Here is a 26497-nt window from a genome sequence, read left to right on the forward strand (position 1 = left end):
TCCAGCCCCCTGCCTTTACTAGCAGGACCAATTTTTGCCCCAGATCCCTAAGTGGCCCCCTCAAAGATTGAACTTACAGCCCTGGGTTTAGCAGGCCAATGCTCAAACCACTGAGTTATCTCTCCCCCTGCATGGCTGTTCTTACATTTTTAACACAATTATGGAGTTATCCACCACTGTCTTCCACTCCCAGCTCCTAGAGGTTGAGGGTCATCTTGAGCATAGTGTTGCATCCCTGGCTATCTTGGCTAATAGTGAATTCCCCTCCCAGCCCTCCTATCCTCAAAGCAGCAGCTGGCACTGCTGGGTCTAGGGGCCCTTCTGGAATGAAGCATGCAAAGAACGTGCCATGTTCTTCTGCTCACAACACCAGGAGTAGGGGCAGTGTTACCTAGTGGGTAAAGCACTGGACTGGGAGACTAGGGTTTAAATCCCAGTTCTGCCTTTGGCCTGCTGGATGGCCTTGGGCAAGTCATGTCCCCTACCCATGCCTCAGTTTCCCAACCAGTAAAAAACTGGGGGTAACCATGCTGACTCTCCCTTTGTCAAGTGCTTTGAGATCTCCTGCTGGAAGAGCTAGGGATTATTAGTATTATGTCATCGGGCTGCGATCTTATCTTTTCCCACAAGCTGGTGCCTGGAGGAGGGAAAACCGAGGTGCTGATGTTCCAAGTGGCATTGCTGTCTCTGAGCTAGTGCATTCCAGCACTGCGGTGGTGGGGGACAGGGGGCTGTTGGAGGTGCCATCTCACGGAAGGGTTACAAAATCCAAAGTCCTGACTGTAGTCATGGGGGATCCCAGAGCTTTTCCTCTCAGGATGGTGAGGCCCTAGTCAGATTCCAAATGATGCAGTTAAAAATCCTCCTGCAGGCTCAGCTGGATACAACAACTTGCTTCACTTCCTGTCCTAAAGCATCGGGCCATGAGACACCTGGGACTTTGTTATATTAGGCCAAAGCCTCATTTCTACTTATTTCTTAGCCTAATGCTCCCATTGATTTCCATGCAAGTCAGGCACCTAAGCACCTTTAAGGATCTGGGTTTAAGTGATTTGCCGAAGGTCATGCAGGGAATCTGTGGCAGAGCAGGGGAATCAAACCCCTGTGTCCCAAGTTCTACAGTAGCACCCTGGGCTATCCGTCCTCTCCTGGCTGGAGTGATCCCTGTGTGTGTAATTACAACTAGAGAGGCAGCAAGCATTCTTACTAGTCATACTGCAGCAGTGCCTAGGACACGGGGCCTCAAAGGGAGGGTGACCAGACATCCCTTTTTAAAGAGACAGTCCTTTATTTAAGCCCTCCTGCAGATGTCCAAACTTTTTCTTTAAAATGGGCAAATTGTCCCGTATTTTCCTCTTTCCCCCATCAGTACTGGCAGGTCCTGCTACTGGCAGGATTTCTGCTCCCCAGCCGCCTGCCCACCAGTGGTGAGTTGGGGGGTCCAGTGGCTGATGATGGGAGTGGGTGTGCAAGCTGGTGGCGAGGCAAAGATGCAGTGCATGGAGCTGGTCGCTCCCTCTGCTGGTCTGCAGGGCAGCCCCCGCTGTGTGCCAGCTCTCAGCCAGCAGGGCCCTGCCCCCCATCCTGTTTCCGGCCAGTGCTGGCTGTGTGCTGTGGAGGCTGGTGTGTGCGGGCAGGCGCCAGGCGGTGGCCGGTTACTTGTCACCTCTGCTGCCCACCCATCGGCCCTTTATGTGCTCACCTCTTGCTGTCCTCTCCCTGCTTTGCCCCTTCACGCCCCCACATCCCCACTGCTCCTCCATACATCCCCCCGCCCCCCGGGCAGGGCACATCCCACTCCCAGTGCTGTGCGGAGAACCAGCCCCTGATCGGAGTGCTCAGCTCACCAACAGCCTGGCCCGCAGGCTCCTTCCTTCCCCCACTGCCTCCAGCTGGGCCGGTGCCCCGGGAAAGCCCAAGCCTCTCTGCCCCTCAGCTCAGCTCTGGAGTAGAGGGGGGAAGCAATTTCCAGCCTGTTTGCCCCCAACCCTGCAGGCTCCACAGCCGCCCCCCAGGCAGGGGCTTAGAACCATCTTCACTCACACCCCCTGCCCTGGGTCCTGCCTGCAGGGAACATGGAGCTGCTCCATCCCCAAGGCATCCTCTCTGCTGAACCACTTCTGTGGCCAGTTCGCTGAAGTCCCTGCAGTCAGGTTCCCTGGGCCCTGCTGCACAATGCATCCTTCTGGCTTAACCCCTTCCTGCCCACACTGTAGCTGGAGGACAGGAGGCGGCTGCATGATGTCAGTTGCCAGCAGCAGCCTGACGGTGTTAGCTACCTTTTGGCACTATGCAGGCAGGAAGGGACAAGCTGCTTCTGGGGAGTGGGCGGGGGGAGGGGGGGGGAGAAAAAGAAGACACGAGCTCTGCAAAGACACAGGCCAGGTCATCCCTCTCTCCCATCCCCTGTGACTGGAAGTAGCTCCCGTCTCTTCCCTCCTGCATAGTGGCAAAAGGCTGCTGCTGGCCACGTTCTGGTGTGAATCCTGGCAGAAATCTGGGGGGGGGGGAGTGTTGACCCTGCATGCCCCCCCACCACATGTGGTCTTAGGAAGATGTGGTGCCAGGTACCAGGAGAGGCGGGTCCGTCCCAGGCTCCCAGCCAGGCATGGAGGGCAGAGCACTGGGCAGGGTGGGGAGGGGATTATACAAATAATTTTACCAGGTGCACCCTATGCAGTACAGGGAAATATGGTCACCCTCCTCAAAGGGCTCCCAACTCCCACTGACTGCAGTGATGGGATTTGAGGATTTGGACCCAGGAGCCTCAGGCATGAACCTCCTCCCCTCTCCATCTGCGCCAGGCACTTTGCAAGCACCAATCAAAGGGAATAGCCCTCCCCCAGAGAGCTTCTGATCACAGTATGAGACAAGAGACAGCCGACAGGTGTAGACAGAGGGGGGAGCGCAAGGGAACTCAAAGAGACGCTTGGGCAGCACGCCAGCTGCCTGACGGCTGTCAAGGAAAGGGGAGGCATGGCAGCTATAGCAAAGGCTGGGGTGGCTCCATAGCCCTGCCAGCCATTCCCCGCTGGGCAATCCTCCCTCAGCCTCTGTGGCTGGGAACGCCACGGCATTGTCTCCCCCAACAGGTGGTGGCGCTAACGCTGCTGACAGCTTCGGGGGAGGTCCTGGAGTGCTCTGAATCCGTCAACGCCGAGATCTTCCAGGCCGCTCGGCTGCATCTCGGCTGCCTGGGCGTGGTCCTGACCATCACCTTCCAGTGCGTCCCGGAGTTCTACCTGCTGGAGACCACCTTCCCCTCCACCCTCCAGGAGGTACCGTAATGTCCACAATAGAAGCGGGAGGACAAAACGATAGGCTCTCTCTTAAGCGGCCTCCGTGGTGGGTGAAATGCCGTGCCTGGCGAGACAAGCTATTCTGGCCCAGGTTGGACGGGGAACAACTGCAGTCAGTTAAGTAATATCCCCCACTTTCACTACACCCCACCGCCATGCATTTATGATGCAACCCAGCACGGGAACAGATTTATCTTGAAAAATGGGAGACTTTCACATTGACGATTGAGTGACTGATGGGGAGTCTCGTTTCTCTGGAAATGGAGTTTTAATTTCCCAAGTGGGTGCACGGGGGTAAGGCAAAGTCAGGTCTGCAGCAGCCGGTGTTTGCGGGCATGTGCACCTCGCACTCAGCACCTGCCCTGCACAGGGTCCAGCCCACAGTTTGTTCTGAAATCTGCTGGGCCCATCTGGGGCAGAGTTGCAAGGAAGGCGTGTCTGGAAGAGGCAATGATTGTGTTATGAGGCGGGGTGGTTATGGGATTGTTTTCCTGGTGCGTTTGCACCATGCAATGCTATAGGGTTCTCTCCACTCAGCAGCCAAGGAAACCGTCCATAGGGCTTAAGCCATCAGGGTCTCTCCTGAAGACAGGCCATGTTAGTGGGTGAGTTCTATTGTCACAACATGGGCGTGAGACAATGGGTCTCATAGCATGTCATGGGTAATCCTGCTCTGCAGGGTCTGCTTCCAGATGCAAAGGGAGTAGCTCAGGATCAATGGAAACTGCTCATTAGAGTTGCCAGGCAGATGTGCATCGTTAGTACTGTACTTATATTTCTGTGCACTCTGGTGGGTGGCACCAGAAAAGTGCCTTGGCAGTGCAGATGCTGCAGCACAATGTCACTCTCCGAATCCAGGGTACCATATACACCACTTCTTCCGGAGAGCCCACGGGACTGACTGCAGAGCTCACCTGCCAGATCTCAGGCAAAGGAAGTGGCACACACCAATCTCAGGAGTGAATTTGGGAAAGATCACTGGGAATTGTTTAAGAAAACTTTGCTAGATGCCTCAAAAGCCACAACTGAGAAAGGAGATCATATTGGTTAAAAATCAACCTGGTTTGTGGGAGAGGTGAAAGCAGTGATAAATTATATATGAACCAAATGGAAGAAAGGTGAAACTGATGGCAATGAATGTAAATCAGAAGCTAAGAAATGTTGAAAATTGATCACGGAAGCAAACGGACACTAGGAGAAATTGATGGTTACGGATGATAGAAAGGAGGTTTTGAGCATATTAGGAACAAAAGGAATTCTGACAGTGGTATCAGGCCATTAATAGATGGAAATGGGATAATTATCAATAGTAATACAGAAAAGGCAGTAAATATTTCTGTTCTGTATCTGGGGGAAAAATTATGATATTGTCATAGCTAAGGCTACATTTTAGTCATGAGTATTTTTAGAAAAAGTCACGGACAGGTCATGGGCCGTAAACAAAAATTCACGGCCTGTGACCTGTCCATGACTTGTACTATACCCCTGACTAAACCTTGAGCGTGTTGCAGATGCTGGGGGAATCTGTGACCTCCACGAAAAACTCACAACCTTAGTCATAGCATGTGGTGATTCTCTTTCCATTCCACTGGTATCTTTGGAGGATGTTATATAGCAGCTACTGAAGTTAGAGATTGTTAAATCAGCAGCTCTAGATAACTTGCAAGAGTTGTAAAAGAGCTGGCTGAGGAGCTCTCTGGACAGACAGTTGATTTCAATACGTCCAGGACTGCTGGGACAGTTCCAGTAGACTGGAAGAAAGCTAAAGATCTGCCAGTATTTAAGCAGGGTGAACAGGAGATGACCTGGGTAACTATAGGCTGTCATTATAACATTGATTCCCACGGGGCAAGATAATGGAGTGGCTGTTAGGGGACTCGGTTAATAAAGAATTAAAGGAGGGTAATGTAATTAATGCCAATCACCATGGCTTTATGGAAAATGGAGTCTGTCAAACTAAGTTGATATCGTTTCTTTTTTTTTTGAGATTTCAAGTTTGGTTGATAAAGGGAATAATGTGAATGTAAAATGTTGATGTCCCCCCTTGATCTCCTCTTTTCCAAACTGAATGTACCTAGTTCCTTCAGCCTTTGCTCATATGGTTTACATTCCACCCCTTGGATCATTTTTGTTGTTTGTCTCTGGATCCTTTCCAGTGTCTCTCCATCCTTTCTATACATTGGGGACCAAAACTGGACACAGCTCTCCGGCTGAGGCCTGATCAGCGCCAAGTAGAGCGGTACTATCATCGCCCGTGACTTGCATGTTATGCCTGTTAATGCAACCTAAAACTGCATTTGCTTTTTGCCCCACTCTATTCCCAAAGAGCTAGGCTATGGCCTGCATCAGTATCTATGCAAGAACGAGGTATTCGTATCTGAACAGCTCACAGCCTCCCTGTGAGGTAGGGCAGGGCTATCCAATGGTATTTAAGTGCCTAACTGCCTTGGAAGATCTGGGCCCAAGGGACGTGCCTACGGTCTCAGAAAGTCTGTGGCAAAGCAAGGAATTGAATCCAGGTCTCCCAAGTCCCAGGCTAACTCCCTGTCTTGATAGAAACACTCTCCCTCATCTTGCTGAGGTCACATAACTTCCCATTGCCTCAGATTCCCTGTCTGTGGAATGGGGAGAACACCAGGCTCTCAGGATTAATCAGTGAGTGTGTGAAGATGGAAATCACCATATCAATATCAATACCCATATCGACCCTGTGGGCTTTTTGCCCATGACCTGTAGTTCCCCCATTTCCTGAGCCCCGCAGGGCCTTCCTGTCGGTTGACCCAGTGAGATGGAAAAGAATAGCAAGAGAGCAGATGCTTTTAAGAGGAATACAGAGGCTGCTCGGAGATGATTCGTGGTTCGGTTGGACCCACCTGCTTTCTCATGTTGTGCTCTGACCTCAGGTTTCTCTTTAGCCCCAGCTACCCTGATGACACTGTGGGCCATTGGTTACACCCCCAGGGTGGGGCACATTGGCAGTGCACAACTTTCCATCCCAGCTCCGTTACTCTGCTAAGACGAGTGCTCCCAGGGGGAGGGGGCTGCTTGGCAGACAGGCAGTGCCTCCCTGCACCTCCCGGAGATAGAGCACACAGCCAAACAGCCACACACACGGGGCTGATGCCAGCTGGACCTCCATTCAGCAGAGCCCTTCTGCTATCAAGGGAACCATGGCCATTTGCACCAGCTGAGGATGTGATCCTGGGTGTTAAGGCCCCCACAGCACCTAGCGAGTCTTGTCCACCTGTGTGAAACTAAGTAGCTTTAGGCCTGGCCAGTACTTGGATGGGAGACCTGTCAGATGTGGTAGGTGGTGATGAGCAGTGTTGTACTGCTGTCTGTCAGATGGGATCTGAGGGCCCTGGCCATGGCCCTGGCCAATGGGGATCACTGATGGTCCCAGGCTTGAGGAGCAGTTTATGGGTGGGGAGCTGGATTTGCAGGCGCGTGGGGAAATGCATCTCCTGTTATTGGCAGGGCCGAAGGTGCCGACATTTGGGGGGGCGGGGAGGCAGCTCTCTACCCCAGCAGCCCCCTATAGCAGCCAGCTGTCTCCCCCACACACCCTGCCACAGCATGGCAGCTGAGCATGCTCACTGCTTTAGCTGTCACCACAGCCCTGCCTCCCCACCCCCTGAGCCATCAACAACCCTCCCCTCATGTTCTTCCCCCTTGGCCCTCTCCCATCAGCTTTGGCCCTCTCAGCTCCACTGTGGCTGCTCTCACCACACCTCCCATGGCGTCCTGCCCACCCTCCTCCCCAGCCTCTGGGCTGCTGGGGTCATGGCCAGTCACACTGTCCTCAGAAGTGTGCCCTGCCTTGGCTTCCCCTGCTCGTTCCCTGGTCCAGCCTCCTGCCTCTCTGGTTTGAGTCCAAGCCCCCTGCCGTCCACACACAAATCAGGCTGACTCTGGTCAGCAAATACTCACGACTCAGACCCTAGGACCCTGCTGGGGGTTGGGTCAGAGCCCGTCTGGATGAGATTCTGCTCCAAGCCCTGTCACTTTCGGGTGTGGGACCCAGTAGCAGGGCTGAGACCTGGGTCCACCAGCTGGTAACCCAGGTTTACTAAGTATGGACGTTGAAGTGCAGGCTTGGAAACACCCAGCCTCCAAGCCTCGTTTGCCATGCAGTGTAGATGCACCCTTTGTGTGTGACTTGAATAACCTATTGATACCAGTGGGCTCAATTCTCTTATTGATCAGACACCAGAGAACTCAGGCCTGGTCTATGCATACAATACGATGGGGGCTAATTTAGCTACAACTAATCAGGAAAGAGATCTTGGTGTCATTGTGGATAGTTCTTTGAAGACGTCCACGCAGTGTGCAGCGGCAGTCAAAAAAGCGAACAGGAGTTAGGAATCATTAAAAAAGGAGATAGAGAATAAGATGGAGAATATCTTATTGCCCTTATATAAATCCATGGTACGCCCACATCTCGGATACTGTGTACAGATGTGGTCTCCTCATCTCAAAAAAGATATCCTGGCACTAAAAAAGGTTCAGAAAAGGGCAACTAAAATGATTAGGGGTTTGGAGAGGGTCCCATACGAGGAAGGATTAAAGAGGCTAGAACTCTTCAGCTTGGAAAAAAGGAAACTAAGGGGGGATATGATAGAGGTTTATAAAATCATGAGTGATGTGGAGAAAGTGAATAAGGAAAAGTTATTTAGTTGTTCCCATAATATGAGAACTAGGGGTCACCAAATGAAATTAATGGGCAGCAGGTTTAAACACATAAAAGGAAGTTCTTCACCAAGCGCACAGACAACTTGTGGAACTCCTTGCCTGAGGATGCTGTGAAGGCTAGGACTATAACAGGGTTTAAAAGAGAACTGGATAAATTCATGGTGGTGAAGTCCATCAATGGCTATTAGCCAGGATGGGTAAGGAATGGTGTCCCTAGCCTCTGTTTGTCAGAGGGTGGAGATGGATGGCAGGAGAGAGATCACTTGATCATTGCCTGTTAAGTTCACTCCCTCTGGGGCACCTGGCACTGGCCACTGTCAGCAGACAGGACAGTGGGCTGGATGGACCCTTGGTCTGACCCAGTGTGGCCGTTCTTATGTCTACATGAGGAAATTAGGACAGTGTAACCATGTCGCTCAGGGGGGTGAAGAAACCACCCCCCTGAGCAATGTAGCTAAACCAACCTGACTCGCAGTGTAGACAGCACGAGGCCCCCCGACAGCGCCCCCACACAGCTCCCACGGAAAGGGGACTAGAAGTTCCTTTGCGTGGTGACCCTTGTAACAATGGTCTGGTCCATCCTGGCTGCACAGACTTGTCCTGTAGCCCCATGGCCAGGCGGCTGCAGACCACACTAGCCTTTGCTCTGATCACAGGCACCCTGTTGGGGGCTCTGAGCTCCCCAGGGCGTGGGTCTGGTGGGCAGAGCAGAGCTGTTATTTAATATAGTTATTATCTCCATCACAAAGTGCCCTTGCATTTGGCTTCCCCAACCTCACCCCCCAACTGCCAGGCCCCTGATCTATCCCAAGTGCTGAGCTCTGAGCTTCAGGACAAGATACCCACCATCAGAGAGCGGTTCCCCAGGGCCAGTGAAGCAGCTCTTGGCTGTCTGCTGCCTCTAACATATCAGCTAATGTGCCACTGCCCTCTACGGGATGCAATCGGAACTGCTCGACTGTGTGCCATAGACCTCAGACTATAACCAACAACTGGAGATTCTCCTTTAGCGTACGTTGAAGAGACCTGGAATTTTTGGAGCCAAGTGTCTGAATTCAATGGAAGCTGTTATCGTGAATTCCCTAGTGGCTTATAATCTAGGCACCAGTGCAGCTGGGGCGTGGGCATTTTTACCACCAGTTTGTCTAGACGTGCTGTGAGTCTGGTTAAGTAACACAGAGGGGGAAACCAGAGTGAGAGTGAATTACAGGCAGTGCACTTACTGGTGTTGCAGTCGTGCCAGAGGATCAGGGGCACAAAACTGTCTCTGCCCTCAAAGAGCGTACAAACAGTAGTGGATGGGCTCCATGCAGTTCTTGGAAACGCCTGCCAGGCCACTCTCCAAACTCCTTGGTGCTTGAGAGCTGATCTCCAGAGTGTCAGAGGGGAAAGGATCATATAACTCTTCTGTTCCCATGATCATTACTCACTGTCCCTTAATTCTTAGCCTTTGATAATAAACTTGTGTTTCTGTTCACTATCAGTTTATCTAAGTGCTGTGGTGCTCTTGGTGAGCTGGTCCTGAGTTGAATCAGGGAAGCTGGGGTGCACTGTTCCTTTGGGGACAGCACAACTGGTACTGCTGTGAGTTTTCAGTGGAGAAGGGGTTGGATGCAACAAAGTAACACTTCAAAAGGCCTCGGGGACTGTGGTGCTCCTATTGTTACCCAGCCTGGGTAGAGAAAGGAGTTCAGCCTCTGAGCCTGAGATCTGGCCTCAAGCCCCCACTCTGCCAAACTCCCTGTGTGACCCTAATCCCACCGCTTTCAGATCTGTGCAATGAGGAGGAAACCCACTTCCTTCGGGTGGGATCCCATCACTGCCTCCTGCCCATTCACTGCATTCTTTTTCTACCCCATGCAGGTGCTCGACAACCTCGACAGCCACCTGCGGCGATCGGAATATTTCCGCTTCCTGTGGTTCCCCCACAGCGAGAATGTCAGCGTCATCTATCAGGATCATACCAACAAGGTACAGCCCAGCCCTTCCACCCTGCCCAGGGTGGGGCGAGGATGGACACACACACTGGCAGCAATGAAAAACCAGATCAGGCACCATTTGAGATACAATGCCAGGCCCCGGCATTGAGGAAACCACCATGCCAGTGGGACAGCCAGGCTGAGGGCCTTCTGCTAGTCTCCTCTCCTGGGGCTGGGATCTCCTCCCCTTTGACAAATGAAGAGGGCCCTTCCTGGCCAACGCTTGGGTTGGAGTCTCCCAATGTCCTTGAAGAAATGGGGTGATGAGTCAGTGGCATTCCAAGCTGCTCCCATTGGGGGTGCTGTGCTCCCAGGGTGCCCTCCTATGGCCGAGAGGGGTGACTGAATCCCAAGTCACTTGTACCCAAGACCCCATGATGCCTTGAACAAGAGTATGACCCCCTAATTCCTGGCCAGATTTGAGCGGGGGCAGTTCCGTTTTGCCACCTTCGTTCCCTAGCGTCCATTTTACGCTGTCTGCCGTCAGTGTGAATGTCCTGGAGAGAGAAACAAAGGCCTGCCAGTCTCCTCCTGCTGGGGAAATCTCTGATCAGAGCCTTCCTGTGATACCTTTCAGCCTCCTTCGTCCTCTGCCAGCTGGTTTTGGGAGTATGCCGTTGGATACTATCTGCTGGAGTTTCTGCTCTGGATCAGGTAGGGATGGATTCTTGTAGCGTTTTGGTGTGGCCTCCTGTTGTGGGTATGGCTGTTAAGCAGTCCACTTGGGGATATGCTGATGCAGCACGCCAGGCTGCTTAGGATATATACGTTTTATTGTTTGTTCCCTGCATCCACAGAATAAATCTAGTACTAGGAGAAGAGGCAACCAGCTGTTCCACCTGAATTAGGTCAGGGCACCTGATCTGGGGTTGAAGGAACCTGACTTAGAGTCTGAAACTGCCTGGGTTTTAGTCCTGGCTCTGCTGCTGACCTCAGAAATCACCCCCGCCCCCACACACACACATAAACTTTTTGTGCCTCAGTTTCCCCAACTGTGAAATGAGGGTAGTGGCTGGGTTTGGGACACAGAGGGTTGTGAGGATTAGTTCTTCGAGTGCTTGCTCATATCCATTCCAATTAGGTGTGCGCGTGCCGCGTGCACGCTCGTCGGAAGATTTTTACCCTAGCAACACCCGGCGGGTCGGCTGGGCGCCCCCTGGCGTGGCGCCGCTATGGCACTGAATATATACCCCTGCCGACCCGTCCGCTCCTCAGTTCCTTCTTACTGCCCGTGTCGGTCGTTGGAACAGTGGAGCGCGGCTTAGCATTTCTCCACTTACCTAGCTCTTCACCTGTTCTTGTACTTACTGCGTATATAGTTTTATAGTTGTAATTAGTTTTGTTAACGTATTTAGTGTATATAGTTTAGAGGGTTGGGGATTAGCCCTTCCCCTCTCCCCGGGCCTGGGCCCATGCCAGGCTCACCGGGCTTCAAGCAGTGCTCGGCCTGCCGCCGGCCGATGCCAATGGGAGACCCCCACGACCACTGCCTAAAGTGTCTGGGGGAATCTCATTTGACTGATAAGTGCCGCATTTGTAAATCATTCAAACCGCGGACAAAAAAGGAGCGAGACTCTCGTTTAAAACAGTTCCTAATGGAGGCGGCCCTCGCTCCTCCAGCCTCGGCACCGAGTGCCGCGCAGCCCGCGCCGGGGAGGAGTGCTTCATCGGCACCGGAGAACGCCGGCACCGTCAGAACACCCCGGCACCAGCCGTCTCCGGCACAGAAGGCAGCCCGGCACTGCTCCCTCTCCCCGCGGGCCAAGCAGGCTAAAGCTCCCGCGGCTACAACTCTTCCACCGCGGTCTGAGCACCAACCACAGCCGAGTCGCCCTGCACCAACACCTGCCACGGCACCGGCAGCATCGGCACCGTTGATTCCGGCCACGCAAGAGCCGTTGAGTCCGGTGCGCAACAGCTTCCTGGCACATGCCTCGGTTGAGCTTCTCGTTCCCACTACGCCAGAGACCTTCTCGACGGCGAGGGAACTTATTGTTCTGACAGAGCCCACCCTGCCTCAACCCCCAGCACCGCCGGTACGGGTTCTTACGTCAGTGGGAAAGCCTGCTCTGGTCAGGCCACCCTCCACCGAAGCTGCTGGCAGGCACCGTTCAAGATCGAGATCCCGGCACCGTTCCCGTTCTCATTGCCAGTCCAGATCCAGGCGCCGCTCGCAGTCCCGGTACCGATCCCCTTTTCGGTACCAGTCGTACTCGCGGCACCGCTCCAGGTCTCGATCTCCGGACAGATACTCTGCACGGTGGTCCAGCTCCCGGCACTGCTCCCACCGCAGTTGCTCTTACCACCGACCTTCTCGATCCCGGTCAACCTCCCGGCACCGTGCTGGTCGCAAGTCCCGGTCTCCCTCTCGGCACCTGTAAAACTCCCGGTATCGTTCTCCGGTGCAGCACGATGTCCTGTACCCGGCTCACAGGGGTCCCTCTCACGGACTCTCGGTTCCACCATGGCCATCACGACACCCATCGGGGTCTTCCCATGATGACAATGCTGTCTATGGGGATTTGGACCCACAGAGACGCTGTCATAAACAGATAGCTAAGGGTTAATGTTTCTTTTACCTGTAAAGGGTTAACAAAGGGAACCAAACATCTCACCAGAGGACCAATCAGGAAACAAGATTTTTCAAATCTCAAGGGAGGGAAGTTTTTGGGTGTGTGTTCTTTGTCTCGTCTCTGTTGCTCTCTCAGCTCTGAGAGTGATCTCTCTATCTCCAGGCTTTCTGATCTTCTGTTTCCAAGTTGTAAGTACAAAGATAGAAAGACAATAGGCTTATATTGTTTTTGTATTTACATGTGTGTAGTTTGCTGGAATGTTTTAAATTGTATTTCTTTTTTGATAAGGCTGTTTGTTCATTTTTTTCTTTTAAGCCAATAACCCTGTATATTCTCACCTTGATGCAGAGACCATTTTTATGTCTTTTTCTTTCTTTTTATATAAAGCTTTCTCTTTAAGACCTGTTGGATTTTTTCCTAGTTGGGGCTCAAGGGGATTGAGTCTGCAGCTCACCAGGGAATTGGTGGGAGGAAGAAGATGGGGGGAAGAGAAAAGTCTCTTTGTGTTACGAGTTACTCAAACTTGCATTTGCAGGGACTCTGAGTGAGGGTGAGAAACCTGATCTCTCTGGTTTGCGTTCAAGGACTTGAAACAGGGTGATCGTTCCAGGTCATCACGGGAGGGGGTGTAAGTAAGACCATCTCTCTCCAAATCTGGACCTTAGCGTCCAAAATCTGGTGCTTACATGAAAACTCCCCAAACTTATATTCACCAGCTTGGACCTGATCGTCGCCTGGCCTACATCCAAATGTTCCAGGGTTTATGGCCCCCTTCTGGTCTCCCCAAACCTTCTCTGGAGAGAACCACATCAAGGACTGTCAGGAGACTTGAGTACCCAACGCAAAGGACACAACGCTCGCTCCTGTTGTGTCGTCCTCTTTATCCATCATCCCCAGCTGTCTCCCTGGGTTATCCTGGCGCGATACTGTAACTTAAAACTGCCTTGAATGCAAAAACAGAGCGGGCATTTTAAGCCTCCCCCCGAAGGCTAACTGCATTCAAACCTAGTCAAAGCATAACACAAAGAGAGTTTCTCACCCCTTCGTTCCTTACCTTAACCCAGAGAACAACCAAGCAGTTTTAAAAAAGAAAGCTTTAATAAATAAGCGAAAAGAAGACATAGAACATATAATCTGCACAAGATGAACATTACAGGGCTATTCTTAAAGAAAATATCAATAAACAGTCTCGATTCAAAAAGTGTCCATTTGAAAATTCCAGAGATATAACACACATGTAAATACAAAATACAATATAAACCCTGTGCTTTTTCCTTTGGTACTCAACACTTTGGGTAACAGAAGGGGTAGGAAAGAAGCTTGGAGGATAGAAAGAAAACTCTCTCTCATTAGCCGAAGAAACAAACAGGCAAACAAAACCAAAACCCAGAATTCCTCACTCACTTGAAAAATCCGGTATTCCATGATTGTCACTCTGGTCCAGGTGTTTGTTCCCTTTTTAACCCTTAAGGTACAAGAAACTATAACCCTTAGCTATGTTTAGTGAAGGGGGTTATTTTCCCTATTGTTGTAAAACCCAGGGCACTGAGTCTTAGGGTCCCAGGGAAGGTTTTGGGAGACAGAAGTGAGCCCAGGCACTGGAATTCCTGGCTGGTGGCCAGCGCTATCGATCTAAGCTGGTAAATAAGCTTGGAGGTTTCAAATGGCAGGCACCCACATTTTGGACGCATAAGGTTAGAATTGGACTTGTGCTTTAATGAAGATGCGTCCTCCCAGAGGCCCAGCACGGAACAAAGCTCCACATGTGTATTCTGGATGCCCTGGGCATATCACCAGCCCAGGTGAACCCACGAGTTACAACGCGGTCCGCCCCTCACAACATCGGGGCATGGAGGCACTATTAGCATCCTCCTCCGCAGAATACGTGGTTGACTTGACACATGGACCCTCAGGTCCTCTGGACTCCGATCCTCCCCGGAACAGGACCCCAAAAGCACGAAGCCCTCATACTGGGCCTGTCATCGTTGTCCCTGCAGATGAGGCGGAGCCGGTACAACAGCATCGGGCCCACCCCCGATCGACCCCATCCCACCAGGATCTCTCCGGCGAGTTGCGTTAAATATCAAATCCTGACCGGTGAGAAGGAGGTTCCGGAGGTGGGAGGACCCGGGTCGTAGACATATTATCCGCAATGCCCGACTCGCGTGGCCTGCATGTCATATCGATCCATCCAAGCCAAAGCAGACACTATTTGGCAGTCTCCAGCATCTATCCCTCTACGGCCAGAGGTGTGGAAAGAAAATATATGGTACCCTCTAAAGGGTATGAATATCTCTATACCCACCCTCCTCCGTGCTCTCTGGTCGTGCAATCTGTAAATGAGAGAGAGCATCATGGCCAACAAGCCCCTGCCCCAAAATCGCGGGAGGCTAGACGGATGGATCTGCTGGGGCGTAAGGTCTACTCCGCCGGGGGCCTTCAACTGCGGGTTGCTAACCAGCAGGCCCTCCTCAGCAGGTACAATTATAATACCTGGCAGTCGATGGGTAATTTCACTGAACTGATCCCACAGGACTCCCGGCCAGAATTTCACGGCCTCCTGGCGGAAGGGAAGAAAGTAGCTCAGACTTCCCTACAGGCCTCTCTCGACGCTGCTGACTCAGCGGCTAGAACCGTAGCGTCCGGGATTACAATGCGGAGAATATCGTGGTTGCAGGTCTCGGTCTACCCCCCAAGCTGCAACATACTATTCAGGACCTTCCATTCGAGGGCCAGGGCCTTTTCTCAGAGAAAACGGACCCTAGACTCCAGAGTCTAAAAGACAATCGTATTATCATGCGTTCCCTTGGGATACATACCCCGCAGACCCAACGCAGGTCCTTCCGGGCCCAACCGCAGCGCCCTTACCCCCTGCCCTGACCTCGACAAGACTTTAGTAGGAGGGGGGGTCGCGGGAACCGCAGATGGCAGTCGGGCTCTCAAGGAGGCCAAAATAATGGTCCCGCCAAACCATCAGCGGGACCAAAGCAAAACTTTTGAAGGTGCGCCCGAGAGCAAAGCACCAGTCTTTTCCCGGAATCCTCTCCACTTTTCCAATCCTCTTTCCTCCCTCCTCCCTGCGTGGGCCCAATTGACATCAGACCGTTGGGTCCTCCGCACGGTGGAGTTTGGATACCACCTCCAGTTTATTTCGTCCCCTTCCTCCCACCCCCCCTCCCCGTCCCTCTTCAGGGACCCCTCTCACGAGCAACTCCTCTCACAGGAGATTCGCATGCTCCTCGAAATCGGAGCTATAGAGGAGGTGCCGGAGGAGTTCAGGGGCAAGGGGTTTTACTCCCGATACTTCTTAATCCCCAAGGCAAAAGGAGGTCTCCGACCCATCCTGGACCTCTGCAGTCTCAACGCCTTCGTAAAGAAGTTGAAGTTCCACATGGTGTCCCTGGGGACCATCATCCCATCCCTGGATCCGGGAGACTGGTACGCTGCTCTCAACATGAAGGATGTATACTTTCATATCTCCATTTACCCTCCGCACAGACGGTACCTGCGGTTTATGGTACATCATCGACACTACCAATTTACGGTCCTCCCGTTCGACCTCTCCACTGCCCCACACGTCTTCACGAAGTGTATGGCTGTGGTGGCTGCTTCCCTCCGTCATCGGCGCATCCGCGTTTTCCCCTACCTAGACGACTGGCTCATCCGCGGGACCTCCGAGGCTCAGGTCTCCAGACATGTTGCCATCACCATGGACCTATTCGAGCAATTGGGCCTCATGGTCAATATAGGCAAGTCCACTCTAGTGCCCACTCAAAGAATCAAATTCATTGGAACCGTTCTAGACTCCATGCTCGCAACAGCCTACCTCCCGCTATCCCGGTTTCGGTCAATAGTCGCTGCCATAGAAAGCCTTCAGTCCTTCCTGACGACCTCGGCCCATACCTGCCTCAGCCTCCTTGGCCATATGGCTGCGTGCACTTTCGTGACCAAGCACGCCAAACTTCGCCTTCGTCTCCTTCAAGTCTGGCTGGCCTCCATTTACCGCCCACACAGGGATGCCATAGACATGGTCGCCACGGTTCCTCAGAGTGTCTTAGGCCATGGCTACACTGGCACTTTACAGCGCTGCAACTGGGGTGTGAAAAAACACCCCCCTGAGCGCTGCAAGATGCCGCCGCTGTTAAAGTTCGTGTAATTAGCGGCGGGCAGCGCGTGTGGAAAGCGGCTCAGCGCATTGCGACGCTTACGACCCGCATACAGGGATGTTGTTAGCAAGCAGCGTCTCCCAGGCGCGTGCGGCGTTGATACGTCACACCTTCAGCAGCTGCGCGCGGCAGCGCTCAGCGCGCAGCCGACTGCCTTGGGCAGCGCTTTGAATGTCTTAATGTCGCCATGGCCTTAGGCATCCTCATTGGGGCTGCGACACCTTCCCTGGTTGTGCCGGAGGGATGCGTTTCCACCCGGAGACAGCCGTCGTGTATCCTATAGAACAGACGCGATTGTCTCTTGGTGGGAGCTCACTAGGCCTCGTCGCACCGCAAGGCCTCTGGTCTCCCAGGAGCTGACGTTGCACATAAACGTTCGGGAGCTACAGCGCCGTCCGCCTTGAGCCTGCCAGGCTCTCCGTTCATCTGCCAGCCGTCGCGTTCTAGTGCTCATGGACAACACCACCGCGAGCGCACTCATAACAAGCAGGGAGGGACTCGTTCTCTCCCCTCTGTCAGGAGGCGATCCAACTGTGGAATTTTTATAGGCACTCTATAGACTAGTGGCACTCCTTCCTTCCGGAAGTCCAGAACACTCTAGCAGACCAGCTCAGCAGGTCGTTTCTCGCCACGGTGGTCACTTCGTGTGGACGACGTCATTTTGATTCAGACGTGGGGCTTCCCCGCATAGACCTTTCGCCCTCCCGCAGCAGCCGGAAGTGTCAGAGGTTCTGCTCCTTCCAGGGCCTCGCCCAGGCTCGATATCTGACGCTTCCTAATGTCTTGGTCGAACACACTGCTTTACGCCTTCCCACCCTTTCCGTTGGTGCACAAGTTCTCGTGAAACTTCGCAGGACAGGGCTCATTCGATTCTCATCACCCCCGCGTGCCCCGGCAACACTGGTACACCACGTTGCCGACCACCCGATAGCCACCCGATCACCCTGCCCTCTATCAGGACCTGATAAACACGGGACCACGGCAGGCTTCTCCACCCGACGCTGCAACCCTCCATCTTACGCGGATCCTGCTTGGTTAACTCAAGCGGAGTTGCGCTGCTCTACCCCGGTGCAGGAGGTGACTCCTGGGCAGGCAGAACCCTCCACTTGAGCTACATACTTGGCCAAGTGGAACAGTTCTCTTGCCTGGGTGTCAGGGCAGAAATGCAGCACCTACCGGGTTCCTATCCCCGCGATACATAGATTACCTCTTGCATCTCAAGCAGCAGGCCTCGCGTTATCATCTTTGCGAGTACACTAGCGGCTATCTCTATCTTCCACCCCGGGAAGGCGCTTACTCCGTTTTCCACCCTATGGTCTTGAGGTTCCTCAAGGGGTTGGAACGCCTTTTTCCCCTGCGTGCATCCCCGCCCCTGCCTGGGACCTCAATTGGTGTTTGCAAGACTTACGGGCCACCCGTTCGAGCCTTTGGCGACCTGCTCCTCCTATATTATCGTGGAAAACGGCGTCCTTGTAGCCATATTTACATCGGCTAGGAGAGTCTCGGAGCTTCGGGCTCTAATGGTGGACCGTTCTACACGATGTTCACCAAGGACCAAGGTGCAGCTATGCCGCATCCTGCGTTCTCCCAGGTGGGTTTGTCTTTTCACCTTAACCAGGACATATTCCTTCGGTCTTCTTCCCAAGCCCCGCGATCAGTGAGGGACCAACAGTTGCACTCGCTGGACGTCCGTAGGGCGCTGGCCTTCTATATTGACCGACGGAGTCCTTTCAATAAACGCCCCAACTCTTTGTTTGCGGTGGCGGACCGATGAAAGAAGACCCGTCTCTTCCCAGAGGATTGTCGTCTGGTGCGCATGCATCGGGCTGCTATGACTTGCTCACGCCTCCGGGCCACGTTACCGCACATTCGACTAGAGCCAGGCTCGTCGGCCGCCTTCTAGCTCAAGTGCCTATCCAGGAGATATGTCGAGGGTACATGGTCTGTCGGGTACAGCACGTTTAGACTTCCCATTATGCCCTGGTACAACAATCCAGAGACGATGCAGCCTTTGGCTTGGCAGTCTTGCACTCTGCAGTTTCTCACTCTGACCCCACCGCCTAGGTAAGGCTTGGGATTCACCTAATTGGAATGGATATGAGCAAGCACTCGAAGAAGAAAAGACGGTTACTCACCGTTGTAACTGTTGTTCTTCGAGATGTGTTGCTCATATCCATTCCACACCCGCCTTCCTTCCCTACTGTCAGAGTAGCCGGCAAGAAGGAACTGCGGAGTGGACGGGTCGGCAGGGGTATATATTCGGTGCCATAGCGGCGCCACGCCAGGGGGCGCCCAGCCGACCCGCTGGGTGTTGCTAGGGTAAAAATCTTCCGATGAGCGTGCACTCGGCGCGCACACACCTAATTGGAATGGATATGAGCAACACATCTTGAAGAACAACAGTTACAACGGTGAGTAACTGTCTTTTTTTTGATGATCTAAAGCATCATATACATGCTCAGTATTGTTATAAACTGGTGGCACAGTCCCTTTAAATAGCCAGGAATCAACAACGTTCTGTGTAAACTAGGGGATTCCAAACGGTTGCCCATAAGACGTTTGCTGGCTGGCAGCATGGTGCTGGCGGCTTCTGCTCCTCCTTTCCAGCTGCTCCTTCACTTCTTAATGTGACTCTTTTGCTGTCACGCTCTTCCAGGATAAGGGTGGGGCCATGGGGAGGGCAAATGGGAAGAGGACACTTCCTACGACCATGTGCCCCCTGCTTTGAGGAGGTTTGAGTCCCACTGGCTGGAGCCAGTCCCCACCCTGCAGGGAGCTGGGAACGTGAGGGCCAGAAAGATGATGGTTGAATTCAGGGGAGGGAGGATGGCTGGGACTGACCTGGCAAGGATGGAAAGTGTAACATGATATAAAATCACCACTAGGCGATAATAAACTCTCCAGACACCCATTGTCAGAGCAAGGGGGAACCTTCCCTTACTTCCTTGCTACATCCCTGCACATCCATTTCCAGAGGTGCAGAAAGCCCTGGGACTATTGTTAAAAACAAAAACACTCAGTGGTGTGTGTCAGTGACTCTGTACCGCTGAGGGGGATTCTCCCACAGCTTAGCCGGGCAAGAGGGGTTATGCTTTAGGAGCAGGAGGATCTGAGTTCTAGTCTTGATGTTACCGCCAAGTAGCCAGCATACATCACATGGCAACAGCCCCAAACTCCCCTGGTAGCTGCAGCTTCAGGCAGTCCCTGTTGCAAGGAGCTTGAGATCAAAACCAATCAGATGTAAGTGCTACACACTGGAGATGGAGGGAAGTGGTTTATGGCAGAGGAGTGTTCGGAGTCTGCATAGAAATGAGTTTTTGCTCTGTTCTGGCTGAGCTAGAGCAGATCTGTTAGCAAGAGACACCCAGGCCTGACTTAAAGACACTGTGAGATGGAGAATCCACCATGTCCCTGGGTGAGCTGCCCCAGTGTTTAATTACCCTTGCAGTTAATCCTGTGCATCCTATTTCTAGCCTGACTTTATCTCGCTTCAGTTCCCAGCCATTCTGCCTTGATCTACCTTTGACTAGATTAAAAGAGCCCTACTCTGTGAAATCTCCTTTGTAGGTACCGGGGGATTAGGAACCCTCTAGGGCACTGTCACTGCAGCCTGTCTGGAAGACCTGCAGAAACGCTGAGGCCAGCATGTTGTGACAGAGCAAGCTCACGGAGTTGCTCCTTTAGCACCCTAGGTAGCAGGTCTGTAATCTGAATCTAAAGGTCTCAAGTTCAAACCCCAGTATTGGGGGATTGTTAATATAAGAACCAGAGCTTGAGGGGACTGAGAAGCAGAAGTTTGCAAAGCCCCACCCTGTAAAGAAATAACCTCTGCCCTGCAGTGCTTCTAAAAAATGATTATGTAAGTAATGCGAAGGGCATGGAACAGCGTTTTCAGCATGATGTAGGGTGATGTCAAGCCCCGGCACTGTCTGCCTGTGCTCTGTGGTGCAGTGACGTGACGTGTGGGGTTTTGGCCAGTAAGGGGGCATGTGGTGGCATTGCCCTGATTCTAAGGGAGGCGGTGTGTCCGAGCGAGCTTTGGCCTCTCTGGCTCCCAGCAGTGCTCTGAGGCTGACGTCTCTGCTGGGGTGCAAGGGGGTGGAGCCCTCAGGCTTTAGGTGTGACGGCAATGACTGAACAGTGCACTAGAGGCAGCTCAACCTCCTTCCTACCGCCCCAATTGGCCTGCAGGTCCCCTGAGACAGCCCTGGCCTCCCTTTGTCTCCTAAAGGAGACCCAGATAACCCCTTGCCCTCCTTACAACCTCAGGGGGCAGCGGGTCGAGTGGTGCCTCCCATTGGGAGATACTGAAGGGCTGGCTTGGCAGTCAGATCCACTCACCTCTTTGGGGAGCCCTGGCCCCTCGTCAGCTGCGGACCTGACACATGCTCTCCGTGGTTCTGCCCCAGCCCTGATCTCTCTCTTTCTCCCCTGCAGCACGTTCCTGCCCGGCCTGGTGTGTTGGATCAATCGCTTCTTCTTCTGGCTCCTCTTCAAGGGCAAGGTGGAGCACGTCGACCTCAGCTACAAGATCTTCAACTACGAGTGCCGCTTCAGACAGCATGTCCAGGACTGGGCTATCCCCATGTAAGCGGCTCTGCGGAACCCCCCAGCACACCCAGACTGTGCAAGGGGCTGTACGGGGACTGCTGGCCGTGCAATGCAGCTCTGCACCCGTTCATGGCCCAGTCCTGCGTGTGTAGGCTAGCGTGAGAGCAGAGATTGCACGGTGCCTGTTTCCTTCCTGCTTCCCAGTCCCACTGAGGCAGGAGACAGGCTCGGATAAGCTCCTTCCAGTGGTAGGGACTGACCCATCTGCTCAGTGACTGCTGGGTGCCCCCAGAGCACCTGGATGTCCAGGCTGGCGGTTTGCGAGACACCCAGACTCTGGGGTAGTCAGCAATCCCTTCCAGGATGGCTGGGCCCAGGCCAGGACTTACGGGGCACCACTGTGCTGTGATGCTGGCAGCAGATACCCCCTTCTCCCCCCATGACTGAGCAAGTTGTTAGCCCAGTATGGCTTAGGGGTATGTGGGGGCAGCGCTGGGATGCAGAGACCCACAGAATTTAGGCCCAGATCCTAACTCCCTGTGGCTTAACTCCCACGGAGGCCAATGGGAGTTAGGTGCCTAATACCCTTGGAGGGCGTGGGCCTGGGTTACTCCTCGAAGCAGGTTATTGCTTTCACACTCTGGTTTTGTTCTACTTTGGGACCAATCAGCAGATTCCCACCCCACGTGGGTAACCCAGCCGCCGGCACACTGGGACCCAATCTGGTTCCTCCATTGGCATGTTCTTCTCAAACAGACACAGAAGGGTGAATTCGTCGCCTCTCCAGAGCACACCGGGGACGAGGCGCTGAAACGCAGGGCCCAGCCGCTAGGATTAAACCCCAGTGTGTGTGTGGGGGGGGTGGATTTCTCCAAACACATGCACAGAAACTCAGAGCAGCATCGCTTCCCTGTTAGCCTGAGGGGCCGTCCTGCAGGGACCAGCTCTGCTGGCGGCGAGAGGTTGGAAGGTGGTTCTGGTCCCAGCTTAGCTCGCAGTATCTTCTCTTTGGTAATGACTCCATAAATAAATCACTCACAAAAAGGAGGGATTTTAATGCCAGCTAGAGCCAAGTGTGGTGCAGGCAGCTGTGAAAGCTTCCCCCCCTCAGCTCTGCCAGCGTGCTGCAGCCCTCCAGCTATCCCAGCCCTGATCCCCCCAGCTCTGCCAGCGTGCTGCAGCCCTCCAGCTATTCCAGCCCTGCTCCCCCCAGCTCTGCCAGCGTGCCGCAGCCCTCCAGCTATCCCAGCCCTGCTCCCCCCAGCTCTGCCAGCGTGCCGCAGCCCTCCGCTATCCGCAGCCCTGCTCCCGCCAGCTCTGCCAGCGTGCCGCAGCCCTCCAGCTATTCCAGCCTGCTCCCCCCAGCTCTGCCAGCGTGCCGCAGCTCCCCAGCTATTCCAGCCCTGCTCCCCCCAGCTCTGCCAGTGTGCCGCAGCCCCCCAGCTATTCCAGCCCTGTTCCCCCCAGCTCTACCAGTGTGGCACAGCTCCCCAGCTATTCCAGCCCTGTTCCCCCCAGCTCTACCTGCGTGGCACAGCTCCCCAGCTATTCCAGCCCTGCTCCCCCCAGCTCTGCCAGTGTGCCGCAGCCTCCCAGCTATTCCAGTCCTGCTCCCCCCAGCTCTGCCAGTGTGCCACAGCCCCACAGCTATTCCAGTCCTGCTCCCCCCAGCTCTGCCAGTGTGCCGCAGCCCCGTGCCGCAGCTCTCCAGCTATTCCAGCTCTGCTCCCCCCAGCTCTGCCAGCATGCTGCAGCCCTCCAGCTATTCCAGCCCTGCTCCCCCCAGCTCTGCCAGCGTGCCGCAGCCCCAACCCGCAGCCCCCCAGCTATTCCAGCCCTGCCCCTCCCCCCCGCCAATGCCCCATAATCCTGATCCTCAGCCCCCTGCTATCCCAGCACTGGGCTCCCCCCAGCTCTGCCAGTGCCCCTCAATCCCGACCCACAGCTGCTTGTTATCCCAGCCCCAGGTACCCTCACACAGCTCTGCTGATCCCCTCAGTCCCAACCCACAGCCCCCTGCTATCCCAGCACTGGGCACCCCACACACAGTGCTGCTGGTGCCTCTCAATCCTAGCCCTCAGCCCCTTGTTATCCCAGCCCTGGGTACCCCACACACGGCTCTGCTGATCCCCTCAGTCCCAACATGCAGCCCCCTGCTATCTCAGCCCTGGGCACCCCACCCACAGCTCTGCCGGTGCCCCTCAATCCCAACCCGCAGCTCCCTGCTATCCCAGCTCTGGGCTCCCCCCAGCTCTGCCAGTGCCCCTCAATCCCGACCCGCAGCCCCCTGCTATCCCAGTCCTGGGTTCCCACCCACAGCTCTGCCATTTCCCCTCAATCCTGACCCTTATCCCCCTGCTATCCCAGTCCTGGGTTCCCACCCACAGCTCTGCCAGTGCCCCCCTGCTATTCCAGCTCTGGGCACCCCACACAGCTCTGCCAGTGCCCCTCAATCCTGACCCGCAGCCCCCTGCTATTCAAGCCCTGGGCTCCCACCCCCACACCTCTGCCAATACCCCTCACTCCTGACCCATAACCCCCTGCTATCCCAGTCCTGGGTTCCCACCCACAGCTCTGCCAGTGCCCCCCCTGCTATCCCAGCTCTGGGTACCCCACACAGCTCTGCTGGTGCCCCTCAGTCCTGACCCGCAGCCCCTGCCCTTCCAGCGCTAGGGGCAGATGTGGTCAGGCTCAGAACTCGCCCCGCTGTGGGGAAGGGCGGTTTGAGGCCCAGCAGCGAGATGGTGGCTCTAGTGCTAACGTGCGCTCTGGGGCGGTTTGCGCCTGGACAGCGAGAAGACGAAGGAGGCCCTGCTGGAGCTGAAGGCTGTGCTGGAGAACAACCCCAAAGTGGTGGCACACTACCCAGTGGAGGTGCGCTTTGCTCGGGGAGACGACATCTTGCTGAGTCCCTGTTTCCAGAGAGACAGCTGCTACATGAACATCATCATGTACAGGTAAAGCGGGGGCTGGGCTGGGAGGAACGGGGCTCTGGCTCTGGCAGGGCCGGGGGCTGCTGCACAAGCCAGAGTTAACCTGGACATTGGATGCTGATGTTACCAGACGTCAACGGCTCGGCCGATCCAGATCTCACTGCTCGTGCTCCGCTTGGAGTTGGTGGGCGGCGACCCCAGAGTTCTCTTCCCCTGCTGCACAGGGGCAGAAAAACTGTCCAGTGGCTTGAGAGTCCTGACGTATGTTCCCAGCTATGGGACCTTGGGCCAGTCAAGTCCCCTCCCTGTGCCTCAGTTTTCCCACATGTCACATAGGGATTACAACACGGGCTGGTTCATAGAGATTTTAAGGGTTGAGTTGATTATTTACTCCCAGCTGGTTGGTTTGATCCTGAACACGAGATTAAAAGAGCTGTCAGGTTCTGTTCCACTGGGAATTCTTATCATTACTTGTTTTTAATTGTTCGTATTGTGGGGATGTCTAGGGGCCCAATCCTGGACCAGGACCCCATTGTGCTGGACAAACACAGACCCGAAAATGGTCCTCAGCCTGTTCCCTGGGGCTCTGTCCTGTCTGATGTTAAATGTCCCAAGCGATGGGTCTCCAGCCCTTTCCCTGGGGGCCACTGTACAGCAGAGATCCATCCATCTCCCTCCTGGGAAGCTTTTCCTGCCATTCACCCCAGGTGCCCTTGGCTCAGTTTTAACCCAGGCTTAGGAGGCAGAGCGCATTTCTGGCCCATCTGATCTGAGCTGGAGCAGAGTCTACCACAGGCCCCACCCAGCGGGGGTTAGTGCTCGAGCTCCCGTGGCAGCAGCTGCTGCTTCTAGCGCTGTCAGTGCTCAGTTCACACCCCACTGCTGGCCCGAGTAGGGCTGGCCGCAGAACTCAAACTCCAGTAGGTCCCACGAGCATCCCCTGCGGGGGGGAGTCCATAACCTCTGTGCAGGCGAGGGTAGCCCTGTCTCCCCCCAGCGGCCAGTCCGTGTAAGAGGTGAATGAGTCTGTGTCACATACCCCCTTTGTCATCTTAATGCCAAAGAAACCCTCTGAGAAGAGGGACGGAGGCAGCTGCTAGCTACTGACTCTGCCCTGTGCCCTCAGGCCCTACGGGAAGGACGTACCCCGGCTGGACTACTGGCTCGCCTACGAGAGTATCATGAAGAAGGCTGGGGGGCGACCGCACTGGGCAAAGGTACCGCTGCAGCCTGGCCCGTGGCCTCAGGGAGGAATCAGAGCCCAGCTCTTTAACCCTGTGAACTAGACACTGTGACCCACACTCCAGGTTCTGCGGGTAGTGAGGAGGGCGGCTGCTAGGGGTGGGAGGGTGAAGTGGGGCCTGCCTGGATGCTCACTGAGGCAGAGTCGTGATCTGGCTCAGCTGGGAACCCTCTGGTCTGTCCTCTCTGACATGCCCCATCTCCACTGCTGCGGGTTCCTAGCCCGCTCACTCACTTCCTGGGCAGGGGTGGGGTGGAATGAATCGGACGGGAGGCAGGGAAAGGCCTCATTAGATTCAAGGACGGGTGGTAGGTGAGGAGCCTCCTGGGGCAATGGGGCCGAGGAGAGAAGGGGGAAGAGGTGGCATGGCTCAGCTTTCAGTCTAGACCTCATGGATGAGCAAATTGGTCTCTTCAGACTTAGAGGGTCTGTCTACACTGCACATGGAGCCTGGGCTCTGGTTCAGGTTTGAGACCGTCCCTCTTCCGTCCACACACCAATCACTCTGAGTCAGGCCAACAAGCACTCAGAGCCTGGGGTCTAGGACCCTGTTGGGGGTGGGTCAGATCCCAGGTCCTGCTGTGAGTCGGGTCCAACCCCTGCCATTGTGAAGTGGGGACCCAGGTCAAGCTGTGGACCTGAGTCAGAAGATCTGTGTTGTGCAGTGTGGACGCATTAGCATGACTGGAAGACCCAGGCCCAGCAATTGTGAGCCCGGGTTTACCATGCAGTGTGAACTCTCAAGGCTGGACTTGGAAACGAGCCGCAGACCTGGCTTTACAAAACGGGGAATGTCCCTAAAGGTGTCTGAGGCAGGGGGGTTTCAGGGCAGGTTTCACTGTATGTGATAGTTCTGGCCACCCCTGGACATCACAGACCTTCCATCTGTAAGAACCACACCACCCTGTGCTGCTCCTGTCCCGATGGAGCCAGCCTGTCCTGCTTGTAAAGCCTCTGGGGTCAGGACTCTGTTGCTGTGTTTGGCCCCAGGCTGTGTACGCACTTGTGGAGCTCTCCAGACGAGCACACGGAAAGCTCAGGTCTGCCGCTGCTGTTCAGTG

The 26497-nt window shown here is 54.5% G+C and overlaps 1 protein-coding gene across 1 annotated transcript in view; it reads left to right on the forward strand.

Moving 5' to 3' along the window:
• LOC116837372 (L-gulonolactone oxidase) overlaps positions 1-26497 on the forward strand; it is a 45307-nt gene that overhangs the window by 18411 nt on the left and 399 nt on the right. The window contains exons 6-11 of the mRNA XM_075063499.1: positions 3093-3278; positions 9855-9962; positions 10548-10624; positions 21147-21296; positions 24053-24217; positions 25320-25410. Of these exons, the coding sequence (XP_074919600.1) occupies positions 3093-3278; positions 9855-9962; positions 10548-10624; positions 21147-21296; positions 24053-24217; positions 25320-25410 (777 nt within the window). The remainder of the gene's footprint in view (positions 1-3092; positions 3279-9854; positions 9963-10547; positions 10625-21146; positions 21297-24052; positions 24218-25319; positions 25411-26497) is intronic.

Source organism: Chelonoidis abingdonii, chromosome 3, assembly GCF_003597395.2.
Source record: "Chelonoidis abingdonii isolate Lonesome George chromosome 3, CheloAbing_2.0, whole genome shotgun sequence".
NCBI lineage: Eukaryota > Metazoa > Chordata > Testudines > Testudinidae > Chelonoidis > Chelonoidis abingdonii.